This window comes from Sinocyclocheilus grahami, unplaced genomic scaffold, assembly GCF_001515645.1.
Source record: "Sinocyclocheilus grahami isolate Dianchi unplaced genomic scaffold, SAMN03320097.WGS_v1.1 scaffold85.1, whole genome shotgun sequence".
NCBI classification, from domain to species: domain Eukaryota; kingdom Metazoa; phylum Chordata; class Actinopteri; order Cypriniformes; family Cyprinidae; genus Sinocyclocheilus; species Sinocyclocheilus grahami.
The window spans coordinates 1,015,209-1,026,899 of record NW_015505264.1 but is presented as its reverse complement, the minus strand read 5'-3'; the positions used below and the strand labels follow the sequence as shown (position 1 = coordinate 1,026,899).

At 34.6% G+C, this 11,691-nt stretch overlaps 2 protein-coding genes across 2 annotated transcripts; one reads left to right on the top strand and one right to left on the bottom strand.

Annotated features, from left to right (window-relative positions):
• Nucleotides 1–671: 671 nt before the first annotated feature.
• On the bottom strand, nucleotides 672–2,134 carry LOC107586775 (erythrocyte band 7 integral membrane protein-like). The gene is made up of 6 exons (XM_016274295.1): nucleotides 2,038–2,134; nucleotides 1,856–1,962; nucleotides 1,601–1,670; nucleotides 1,419–1,501; nucleotides 1,101–1,304; nucleotides 672–818 (listed from the first exon to the last, which is right to left on the bottom strand). Exons 1-6 carry the CDS (start codon nucleotides 2,132–2,134, stop codon nucleotides 672–674), a joined length of 708 nt encoding a protein of 235 aa, XP_016129781.1.
• A 1,174-nt stretch (nucleotides 2,135–3,308) lies between these two features.
• Nucleotides 3,309–10,971, top strand: abcc13 (ATP-binding cassette, sub-family C (CFTR/MRP), member 13). Its single transcript, XM_016274294.1, has 20 exons — nucleotides 3,309–3,560; nucleotides 3,909–3,952; nucleotides 4,039–4,168; nucleotides 4,280–4,455; nucleotides 4,732–4,909; nucleotides 5,113–5,364; nucleotides 5,499–5,798; nucleotides 5,916–5,994; nucleotides 6,085–6,124; nucleotides 6,247–6,248; nucleotides 6,356–6,357; nucleotides 6,443–6,598; nucleotides 6,724–6,914; nucleotides 7,562–7,682; nucleotides 7,753–7,854; nucleotides 7,944–8,087; nucleotides 8,694–8,852; nucleotides 9,108–9,274; nucleotides 10,407–10,601; nucleotides 10,700–10,971. Exons 2-20 carry the CDS (start codon nucleotides 3,930–3,932, stop codon nucleotides 10,782–10,784), a joined length of 2,502 nt encoding a protein of 833 aa, XP_016129780.1. The 5' UTR covers nucleotides 3,309–3,560; nucleotides 3,909–3,929; the 3' UTR covers nucleotides 10,785–10,971.
• The last annotated feature ends 720 nt before the right edge of the window (nucleotides 10,972–11,691 follow it).

The window sequence follows — 11,691 nt, the reverse complement described above, 5'->3', positions numbered from 1 at the left end:
ATATATATATATATATATATATATATATATATATATATATATATATATATATATATATATATATATATATAATGATAGATATTTGCATATATTTCTCAAAAATAAAAAAATAATTTAAACACATTATATACTGTATATAGAATTTAAATTACACAAATTAAACTAATGTAACTATTATATGTAAATTATATTTAAATTATTATCATAATATATTAGAATCATATAGAAATATTAATCAATTAATTCTATGTAACTATACACACACACACACACACACACACATATATCCACAAGATAAAATAACTACATTTACAGTCACAAAATATATACATGTATTGCAGATTCAGTAAGAGGTATCTAACTATATTGTGAGTGGTCAGTCATCACAAATAGCAATAAAATGAGGCTAATGTCTTGACCTGCAAGTGCTTTACTGGTCTGTAGGTCTTGTTTTGGAAATGTATTGGCTTAAGGGGGTTACAGTTCATTTACACTTCTGACCGTATGTGAGGGGCTGCAGGTGTTCATCCACCAATCAGAGAACAGTGTGTCTCCCCAGACAGACTGAACACAAAGCTGCAAAGCTGATAAGACTAAACTTGGCTGGCTCGGCAGAACAGACAGTATAGCATGTGTTTGTGTGTGTAAAGCATGTAACAATCTTTCAGTGCTCAGACACCCACCTTGGCTCTGGCGTCTCTGGTGGCCTCGGCCTCAGCTGCCATGGCTCTCTGCAAAGTGGTGGGCAGTTTGACGTCTTTAAGCTCGATCCGTTCCACTTTGATACCCCAGTTCTTGGATGCAGCATACATCATAGCCTGTCAGGCAAAAGATGAAACAATAAACCATTTTTATTTAAGGCATTTATATGCTCCTATCCAGAAAGAAAAATGTTGAAATACTCTTAAAAATAAAGATTTCAAAAATATGGTTTCTGCAGTGATGCTATAGAAGAACCATTTTGAGTTCTCCTAGAACCTTTTGTGGAATGGATGTTAAAGGTTCTTCATTGACCCATACATGCCAATAAGGAAGGTTTTATTTTTTACGAGGTAAAAAAACGAAAGATTTAGAGTTGTTTTCAGGAAGGGTTATCTTACCTCCATCTGTTCAGACACCTCCTCGCGGTATTTTAAGATGTCTGCCAGACTCTTAGTTCCCAGCATGTTTCGTAATGTAGTCTGTGCAAGCATCTGTGTGGCATGATTAGCATTCTCCACTTTGGTAATAGAGACAGTGGGGTTAAAGACACGATAGTAGACCACCGCATCCACCATGATAGTCACTGAGTCTTTGGTCAGCACCTGAGGAGAAAATGTGATACATATTACATTATAACACAATATGATATTAAACTCGTAATATGTATTAATTGAAAAAAATAACAACGATTACACATTTTCAAATGAATCACTCGCCTCTTGTGGAGGGATGTCAAAAGACACTTTTCTTAAATCAACCTTCCTAAATGTGTCCACACATGGAATAATCCAGAACAAACCTTTAAAAGCAATCAATAAAAAGAACTGCTAGTTACAACTGAGCTAAGCAAACCATTTTTAACAAATTATTCATGATTTTAAGAATAGTAATTAATTACCAGGTCCTTTAGCACTGCCTAGGAGTTGTCCCAATCGGAAAATAACTGCTCTTTCATATTCCTGGACAATCTTTTGACAAAAAGAAATATAGATTAAGGATTGATATATATATATAAATAATTAAGTTATAAGTGATTTTCACTTAATTTGATGACCTTAATGTTTATGTCAGATTTTATTGTTTGATAATAATAATAATAATAATAATAAACCATTTTTAAGTAGGTTTTACATTAGGTAATTTTTTTTCTTACCTTCATACAAAACCAGACCGAGACAGGAAAAGTAAGAAAGACAAGGAGGAAGGAGAAGAAGGTAAGGAGGTATCCACAGAACCCAGAGCTTCTGGATTGATCCCCATCTTATTAAACCCAAAATAATTATTATAAAATATATTATAAAAAAAAAAAGAGAAAGAAATAGAAGCCCGGCAAACCTGACTGGAGTATGACTTTTGTGTCACTCTCTTCATTTACTACATGTTCAATTTTGTTCCGGGACATCTCACTCTGAGAAGACAGAGCTAAAGACATGGTTAGGAGTTTTTGTTTTCTGCTGGACTGATGAAATATAGTTTCACTGAGATATTTAAGGTGATTTAAACATGTTCTCTTTTTCCACTACCGCCCATTTTCACACACAACATGGAACTTTGCATGGCATGTCTCTAAGCAACAAAACTGAGCTCATGTTAAACCTGAAAGTCGATTACTTGTTTACTCATTCTTCTTTGAATGAGGCCTTATCATATATCATCATTATATCCTCTTTTTGTTTACTCATTCTATGAACAACTGATTTTTTCTTCATGTTCAGATGCATAATATATTTGAATATACAGAATATGAGGCCTAAATTAAATATTTTTTCCTCTTATATCTTGTATTAATGAATAAAATAATTAGTCCAGTTAATATTCTAAGTTTTCTAAGTTAGAACTAGAACATTTATTTTAAACCTGAAAAAATTTGCCAGATAGATAGATGTGCCCTGAAGAAGCTGCATAATAGATATTTACAGATATTTCCCAAAAATGAAAAATACAAAATGATATACAGTATATATAACCTGTGACCCTGGACCACAAAACCAGTCATGAGTCACACGGGTATATTTGTAGCAATAGCCAAAAATACATTGTATGGGTCAAAATTATCGATTTTTCTTTTATGCCAAAAATCATTAGAATATTAAGTAAAGATCATGTTCCATGAAGATATTTTGTAAATTTCCTACCATAAATATATCACAACTTCAGTTTTGATTAGTCATATGCATCGCTAAGAACTTAATTTGGACAGATTTAAAGGCGATTTTCTCAGTATTTAGATTTTTTTGCATCCTCAGATTGCAGATTTTTAAATAGTTGTATCTCAGCCAAATATTGTCCTGTCCTAACAGACCATACATCAATGGAAAGCTTATATATTCAGCTTTTCAAATATATTTCACTTATATACACTTAAGACTGGTTTTGTGGTCCAGGGTCACATATATATATATATATATATATATATATATACAGTGTGTGTGTGTGTGTATACGAATATATATATACCGGTACATACATACATACATACACACACACACACAAAGTATATTAAATGAGAAAACATGCAGTCGAAAAAGACTGAAAAGGTTTACCCAGCAAAGTGAAACACGCCCACAACCGAAAGCGCCGCTCTCATTGGACATTTGCACACGCTGCACGCTCCTCTGTTTATGCTTCAGACGCGGTTTAATTCCCAACAGAGAGCGTCCTTTAATTATCCCAAAACATGTCAGAGGATATTTAAACCTAAATATCGTCGACAAGTGTAAATGACGTGAAATTTAGGCTACTTTATTTGTTTTCCTGTAAGGTTCCTTTGTTCCAGCTGTATGAGACGCAGATGCAGTCATTTACACGCGGCAAGACATTATATTGTTTTTAGACGCTGCCATCGTTACTGAAATGAGGTAAGCACAACTTTTATTGATATTTTTTCACACTGCATGAACTGAATTTCTCTTATTTTTAGACTGTCAAGAAGACGCCAGCAGTTGAGAAGTTCACATTATATTGTAGCAAAGAATTTATATTTCACAGTTAAATAAGATATTATTTTTTGTTTTGAAACCGTTTTCCTTCAGAAATACACATTTATTTTTCTTTGGTATTTCCAAAACAATATTGTTCTGTTTAATAGTTTTTGAATTGATAAAGCTATTGATTCACTGCGATATTTAATAAATGCATATTATCTCCCACCATTGACTAAGACTACTGTCTCTGCACTAAGATTTGTGTTTGATTTGTGCTCACAGTCAAAAGGGAGTCTTATCCATATGAACCTCTTTTGGATAAACAGGTAAGCCTAAGCCTATAACTGGGGAGGTATTCTTTAATGTTATCAACCACAGCAAGCTTTAACAGTTTTTTTTCTTCTGTTTTCAGGGTGGTTGTAATGGGCCACAGGGGACCGCTGCAGTTGTCTGACCTTTGCAAGCTGTATAATGAGGAGTCTGTCCACACCCTATCCTCTGTGTTTGAGCACGAATGGGAAAAACAACAGAATTACAATGAGGTAACTGAAGATCCACAACAATAGCCAGGGACAAACACTTCTGTTGTACTTGTTTTAATTGTGAAAAGCATGCTTTGAATGAGATTTATTGTTAATATTTTATTCATACAGAGGTTGGACTTCGGAGAGGATTCTGGAAGAGAGTCACTGCTGGTCTCCAGAAAAGCCAATACTGGTTACTCTCTCCTTTATGCAATATGGGTGACATTCCGTCCAGCCTTAGTCAAAGTTGCGCTTCTGAGACTGTCAACTGATATTTTTAGCATTTTAGTTCCTTTGACTCTCAGGTATGACTGTGATTCTTATTTCAAGCCAAGGCTAGATTTAGTTGTTCAAAAATACAGTTAAAACAGTTATATTGTCAAATATTAATACAATTTAAAACAACAGTTTTCTATTTGAATATCACTTTCCAGAAAAATAATTTCAGCATTTAAGCACCAATAATAATTGATAAAATCAGCATATTAGCATGATTTCTGAATGATCATGTGACGTTGAAGACTGGAGTATTGGCTGCTGAAATTCTCTAATCTGTTTTTGTATATGTTTTTTAACCTCAGGTGGGTTATCCTGTTCTGTGAGAGACAGGCTGTGTTTGACTGGGCAGGATACACATATTCTCTGGTGGTGTTGGGAGCAGTTTGCTGCTGTGCTGTTTCTCAGCATCACTTTGAGAAACATAGTAGGATAATTGCAGCCAATGCACAAGCGGTTCTAGCTGGCTTCCTCTACAGGAAGGTAAAGGTCTTATTAACTGTCTCATTATCTCAGTTAGTATGCTTTCAGTCCAAACAAAGTCTGCAACTTTTTTTTTCACAAGTGTTTTGTCATGTCAAACTGAAAGTATATCCATTTCTTTATATACTGAAAGGATTATCTTCTTTATTCCATGGTTCATGTTCCCTCCATTCCATTCCACTCCCCCCCCCCATACATTTAAGACATTGCCTTTTTCCCATAGTTCTCGACAGCAATCCAACACCACTCAGGGGACAGATTTATTAAGGGAGGTTGAAAATGTTACAGAGCTAGTGGTCACATTAGCTTGTCTTTGGTCCACTCCCCTGAGAGTCGCTCTCTGTCTGGACTTACTGTGGGGAGAATTGGGCCCAGGTGTTCTAGTGGGGGTGGCATTGCTACTAGTCCTCATCCCTGTCAACTCTGCAGTAGAGCGCAAAGCCAAACAGCTTCAGGTTAGTAAGGCCAGTCTGCTGAAGAATTCCTTGGGAGTTTGCATGTGAAAAATAAGAGATGAAGCACGTTCAGTGTATTTCTGTAAATGTTCTGATGCTGATATGTTTTATAATCTTTGTTTGTTGTTCCTCAGAGAACTCAGCTGATCATCAGGGAAAGGAGTGAACAACTCATCAAGGAAATGTTGCATAAATACCAGGTCTTTTCTGTTCTTTTAGGATGGTTCAGTCACATATCTGAGCATGAGCTGACCCATATTTCCCATACTCTTTATCTTTCTGTGCAGGTTGGTTTCTCTAGTATCGGTGTGTTTGTGCTGGTGGATGATGGGAATGTTCTCACACCGTCTCAGATCTTTACATCCCTCTGTTTCTTCAGATTGCTCCGCCCACCTCTGCTGGAGCTCCTTGGGCTCTTCTATGTTCTCAAGCAGGTAGCACGCATGTGACAACATCAAAACAAACTTTATTGAAGATCTTAAATCTAAAGTTTCTTAGTATTTTATTAATATTTTTGTTCAAATTAATTAATCTCTGCATATTTTATGCAGGCACAGCAGTCTCTTTGCCATCTGGAGAAGAGCTTTCTTGGAAAGGATTTGGGCACCACTCAGTTAGTTACTACAAAAGGTAACGTCACCATATATGACAACTCACTGATGCATGGAGAAACAAGTGGGGTTTTTTTGCTGTAAAGTGTTACCCGGTCATGTGTTACAGAAGAGCTTCCATCTGATGGCTTCCAACAGCGATGTGACAGGTAAGTTTGTATTGTTTATTTGTATTTTATAACATATATATTTATTGTTTTATAATGTATTGTAATTAATCTGTTGAATAACCTCATGTAAACACTTAGTCTGCTAAAACATTTTCATGAAGAAGTCTCATATGCTCAAAACAGTAAACCAGTCATATTATGAAATATTACAATTTAAAATAACCGTTTTTAATTTCAATATATTTTTAAAATATAATTTATTTCTAACAGATGTAAGCAAATATGATGGAAAACCAAGATAGATCTTCCTTAATCCGTTTAAAAAAAAAAAAACATTGTGATCTCATGTTGGATTAGGATATGCAGGTGATTGATGAAGAGCTGCCCAAACATTTGCACAGCTGGTTGAAGAGTCTTTTGGACATATTGAGCACCATCACTCTAATCAGCTTCATCATGCCGGTTTTTAGTCTAGCTGTCTGCCCGCTGATAATCCTCTTCCTCCGTATTCAGGTTTGTCAGTTTTCCCAGAATATATTGACCTGAAGGTTTATACATTAGCAAATCAGAATTTAACATCAAGAAGTATTTACAAATGGTTATTATACAGGTATTAACTTTTCTTTTTCTTCTTTCAGTCACGCTTTTTTTCAGCCCACAGTCATATCAGACACATGGAGGCAAACCTAGTTGCTTCTCTGGAGTGTGTGACACAGTGTGTTGATGCTCCACTTTCTGGGCCAAAACATAGGGAGGTGTGTCTGACACACTGCCTCCAAGCCTTAAATCAAAACCTGCTGGTCAAGTACAACAAAATCAACACAGAAAGGTTAAAAAAGGTTTTTATATACATTTTGTTTATGCTCGGAAATGCTCGTTTTGTGAAGGATTCTGAGAGTGTTCACTTGTTGTGAACTGATGAAAAAAATTATAAATGAAAAAAAAATTAACAAAAAGTACCAACATTGAAATAAATCACCTAGTAAATCATCAGTGAATTTAATGATTAACCTTCTATTGTCTCACTTCAATAACGTAACTCCCAAAGTGTGTATGTGTGTGTGTGTATGTATATTTCTGCCAGCTTCTTATAGCTAATAAATTAGATGATTTTTTTTAAAGCAAAATTATTGGCACTGATGTTTGTACACAAATTGAAGCAAAAAAGGTTGGTTGCTGAAAACAGGATAAGAGATTTGGCCTTGCTCTGCAAGTTTTGTTTTGGCCTGCCTGCTGAACTACAGTACACTAGGGGGCGCCATTCAAGTGTAATACACATCTGTGATTGATTATATTATAGCTTTTGCAAGAGTTGTCTTGTATTTTCAAGCCAATAAAATATTGTACATATTTTTATATTTAAAAATGTTATTAATATACACTGTAAAGATCTACTAAACATATCAAATAAACATGTCACATTTATTGCAACATATACAACAGCTTTGATTATTGTGATTTATGACCTGTGTGCAGTCAGGCTGCGTTGCGGTTAGATGGCATTGCTGGGATTGTGCTGTTCCTGGTCAGTCTGATTCTGCTGGAGACTGAACCGGATGCAGGGCTTGTGGTTCTGGCATTGATCTGTGCCTTCAGTGTAAGTTCATCTGTTCTGATACCTAACCTAAATTTTGTTTGATTAATTCCAAAAAAAAAATGTGTTACAGATCAAAAAAGCTGTTCACCGATACCCTCATGCTGCCTCTGATATCAGCATAGACATGCTGAGCATGCAAAACCTTTGTGAATTTGCCAAAGTGGAGAAGGAGGTACAGGGTAACATAATACTTACTTAACAAGTAAATACTTCTCTTTGGGCTTGCCAGTGGACTGAGCCAACTGCCCCATTTTACCTTAGGCAGCATGGGAAAAATCCTACAGACCACCCAATGACTGGCCCCAGCATGGAGAGGTGAAGTTCAGGAACTATGAGTCTGAAGCCTCCTCTAATGGCACACCAGCACTTAGAGGAATTAATCTCACCATTCTAAAAGAGGAAAAGGTACTTTGAATATTTGTTTGTTTGTTTTCTTGCCAACGATTTACATACTGAAAATAATTAATTAATTAGTAATTTTATTTGTGTATTTATTTATAAGCCTAAGACTTCCATACTGATAATAAATAAATTAATGAATCTCTTTATATTAATATTAAATGTATTTATTTATTTATAAGCCTAATAAGTAAATTAATTACTAATTAATATCAATATTTAATTAATTTTATTTATAAGCCTACGATTTTTATACTGATAATAATCAATATCAATATGTATTTTATTTATTTTTAATTATTATTTATTAATGTTAATCTCAAATGTAAAAATAAATAAATATTAATCATTCATTTATATTTGTTGTTAATTTATTATTATTATTATTAATAATAATAATTTTACAAATATTTTACTTTCATTGTTATTAGGGTTACATTAACTTGCACAATTGGTGGCTGACTAAATACTTTTTTTCCCCACTGTAATATATTCATTTTAAATAATTTATTTAAAATTCACTGACTATACTTATGTATTTATTTTATTTTCCCGCTGAATATATCCGTATTTAAACCTCAGGGTGGTTTTTGTTTGTTTGTATGTGTATAGATTGGGCTCGTAAGCAGGGGGAAGACCGACACCGATGGTTTGGTTAGCAGTCTGTTCCGGTCTGTGGAGGCCAGGAGCGGCGCTGTGCTGATTGACGATATAAACATCGCCCGCATGGGTCTACGTGACCTTCGTAGCCGTCTGCAAATCATTTCTCAGGTTAGTCAAACTATTTTATAGTTGCATATAAGAGAATGATGTCGATCTAGCTCAATCCAGCCACAGCAAAACCGATCAAAGACTGGAGGCGAAGGAGTGTTGACAGGTAACAGAACTATTTCACTGGGTGTGGTAGAAGGAATGCTCTCCAATATTGTGTGTAGTGCAAAACTAGCTTTACCCAGGCTCCGCCAGTAACAAGCATTATTCAGTTATTGAAGTCACTAATGAGTTATGGTGTCCCGTGTGTTACAGGTTCCCGTACTGTTCTCTGGTCCCCTGAGGGCTAACCTGGACCCGTTCGCTCAGCATACTGACGCACAGGTGTGGTTGGCTCTGGAGCTCTGCCATCTGAAGGAGCGTGTTCGACTATTGCCTGCTCAGCTGCTGCACCCTGTACAGAGGACCTCCCTCGCTTTCAGGTGTGTGAGAATCCAATCTTTGGATTCCTCGGGCCAATTTTACATGTTTATATACCAGAATATAGTTGATCTTTGTACAGTTATTTAAATGGCTGATATAGAAAATATAGTAGCCTATTGCAGAGATATTCAACTCTGTAAATTTTTTTTTATTTTTTCAAATTTACTTAATCATTACATTAATTTTTATATAAAATTTCAAAAATATGCATTATAAATCCAGTTGGGTACCATAATATTTTGTAAAAGTAAGAAATAATAAAGCCCCAATAGCCAAACAAATTATACAAAACAGGAGCTTTGTCAAATATAAAGTCGATACAATATAAAATATAAAGTCGGGTCCGGCCTGGGTCGTGCCCTGGTCGATTAGTATATAAAATACATAAAGTTTAAAAAAAATATATATATATATTGCATATTTCTTTTTATATATAAATAAAACATTTAATTAATACATTCAAAATACAGGATCACAAATAACTGAAAAAAAAAATTACAGGTTTCTTACTTGATTATAAAATAAATCAAGTTCAATTAAGTGAAATTTGCAGACTGGGCAAACCAATGTAATTGAGCCGATTCATCGTTTCCCACTATTTGATTTTAAGGCTGCTTATTTTGTGTTAAAAATTGTGACCAATCTGGGTCAAGTCCTGGTCAATTAATAAACAAGTAAATAAAAATCTATTCAACTGAAAAAAAATTTAAATAATCTGTTAAATATAAAATATTTTATTTATAATTTTCACACAAATAAAAATCAATAAAACATATAATAAATTCAAAAAACAGAATCACACAGATTACAAGTTTCTCATTTGATTATTAAAAATTGTATAAAAAAGTTCTATTAAGTGAATTTTGCAGATTAGACAAACATAAATAATTGAGCCGATTCATTGTTTCCCATAATTGGTTATAAAGGCTGCTTATTTTGCATGTAGAACGAACTGCAGCGTGAAATGATTCACGTTCCGGCTGGAATCAATCATGAGTCCAGATCTGAACCGTGGCTCTGTTTTATTACTTCATGAAACAATATAGTTTTCTCTATGGCAACCTTTATGTACTGGCACAACAAACAAGTGGTTGTTATGGGTTAAATATTTCTGTTTTTGTGTTGTGAAAGCTTTGGCCAGAGGAGGCTGCTCTGTTTGGCCAGAGCACTGCTTGCAAGGGTCAGAATCCTGCTTGTGGAAGAGGCCCTTCCTCGTGTGGACCTAGAAACAGAGGAGCTGGTCCGACAGTTGATCCACACAGAGTTTAAACACTGCACTGTACTGTGGCTCACTCAGAACCCGCTCACTGTCATGCACACTGACAGGTCAGGAGCAACAATCCTTTATATAACAAGTGACTCATCCTGTCATTAAATGTCAAGTATTCCAGTAAGGTATTTATGACCTTTTGTTACTCCTTCAGGGTGCTGGTTTTGAATAAGGGACAAGCTGTGAACTTTGACTCCCCTTCCACTCTCCTCCAGCAGGGGCCGCTGTTCAGTCAATGAGACGGGACCTGCTCTTACATCCAATTATTATTCTGTTATAATTTACTCATTTCTTGTTGACCAAATATTTAAGATATTAATTTTACATCATACATTAGGTTCTCTAAAGCACAGTTTATTCACACATTAATTAATGAAGGTTTTGGACCGATTATACTGAATAAATGATTAAATAAAAAAGTGATAAATGGAACACAAACAGATTTTTAAATATTCTAGCAAATTGTGGGGGTTATTTTAAATGTATTTTCCATTTTATAATTGATTAATAATTGATTTAATTTGATAATGTAATTTATAATATAGTACAAAAAATAATTAATTTATTACAATAATATGTTTGCCACTTGGTTATAATAAGTAATAATAAAAAATTGTTTAATGTCATTCATAAGCACACAAACATGCCAGTTTACAATGTTTACAAGATACCTTATATATCTGTGCTGTTTAAACAGGGCTGTCTGTTTTGACTGAATCACTTTTCTTTCAGCTGATGTCAGATCAGAGTTTGATATTTTTGACACTTTTGATACTCTTTTGCCAGAGTTTTACAAGAAGTAGAATATGCATATGGAAAGTACACCTGCAATATGATAAATAATAAGCAAGCAAGCAGCAGGTCTTCCTAAGGGCTGTTTGTGGTTATGCACAGCGGCCGTTTGAGCTGTTTGTTGACACATTCTCATCTCCATTTCCTTTGCTGTTATTTTCAGTTAATTGCACATTAGGTTACATGAAGGAGCCGTTTTTTTCACAACAGTTTTCCACATTGTAACTGTCTCAACATCTTTCCTCAAGTCATTTCAGGATGTTTGGATGACAGATAAAAACACTTAGTTTTCATTTTGTTGTTATATTTGTTTTTGAAGGCATATTACAACTTGTATGGAAATTTCTGAATAAA

Coding starts and splice junctions, on each gene's coding strand:
- LOC107586775 (XM_016274295.1), bottom strand. CDS start 2,134: ATGTCTTTAGCTCTGTCTTCTCAGAGTGAGATGTCCCGGAACAAAATT. Junction 1,963..2,037: donor AAAAGTCATACTCCAGTCAG/GTTTGCCGGGCT, acceptor GGGTTTAATAAG/ATGGGGATCAATCCAGAAGC. Junction 1,671..1,855: donor CGGTCTGGTTTTGTATGAAG/GTAAGAAAAAAA, acceptor TTTTGTCAAAAG/ATTGTCCAGGAATATGAAAG.
- abcc13 (XM_016274294.1), top strand. CDS start 3,930: ATGAACCTCTTTTGGATAAACAG. Junction 7,855..7,943: donor TTGCCAAAGTGGAGAAGGAG/GTACAGGGTAAC, acceptor ATTTTACCTTAG/GCAGCATGGGAAAAATCCTA. Junction 9,275..10,406: donor AGGACCTCCCTCGCTTTCAG/GTGTGTGAGAAT, acceptor GTGTTGTGAAAG/CTTTGGCCAGAGGAGGCTGC.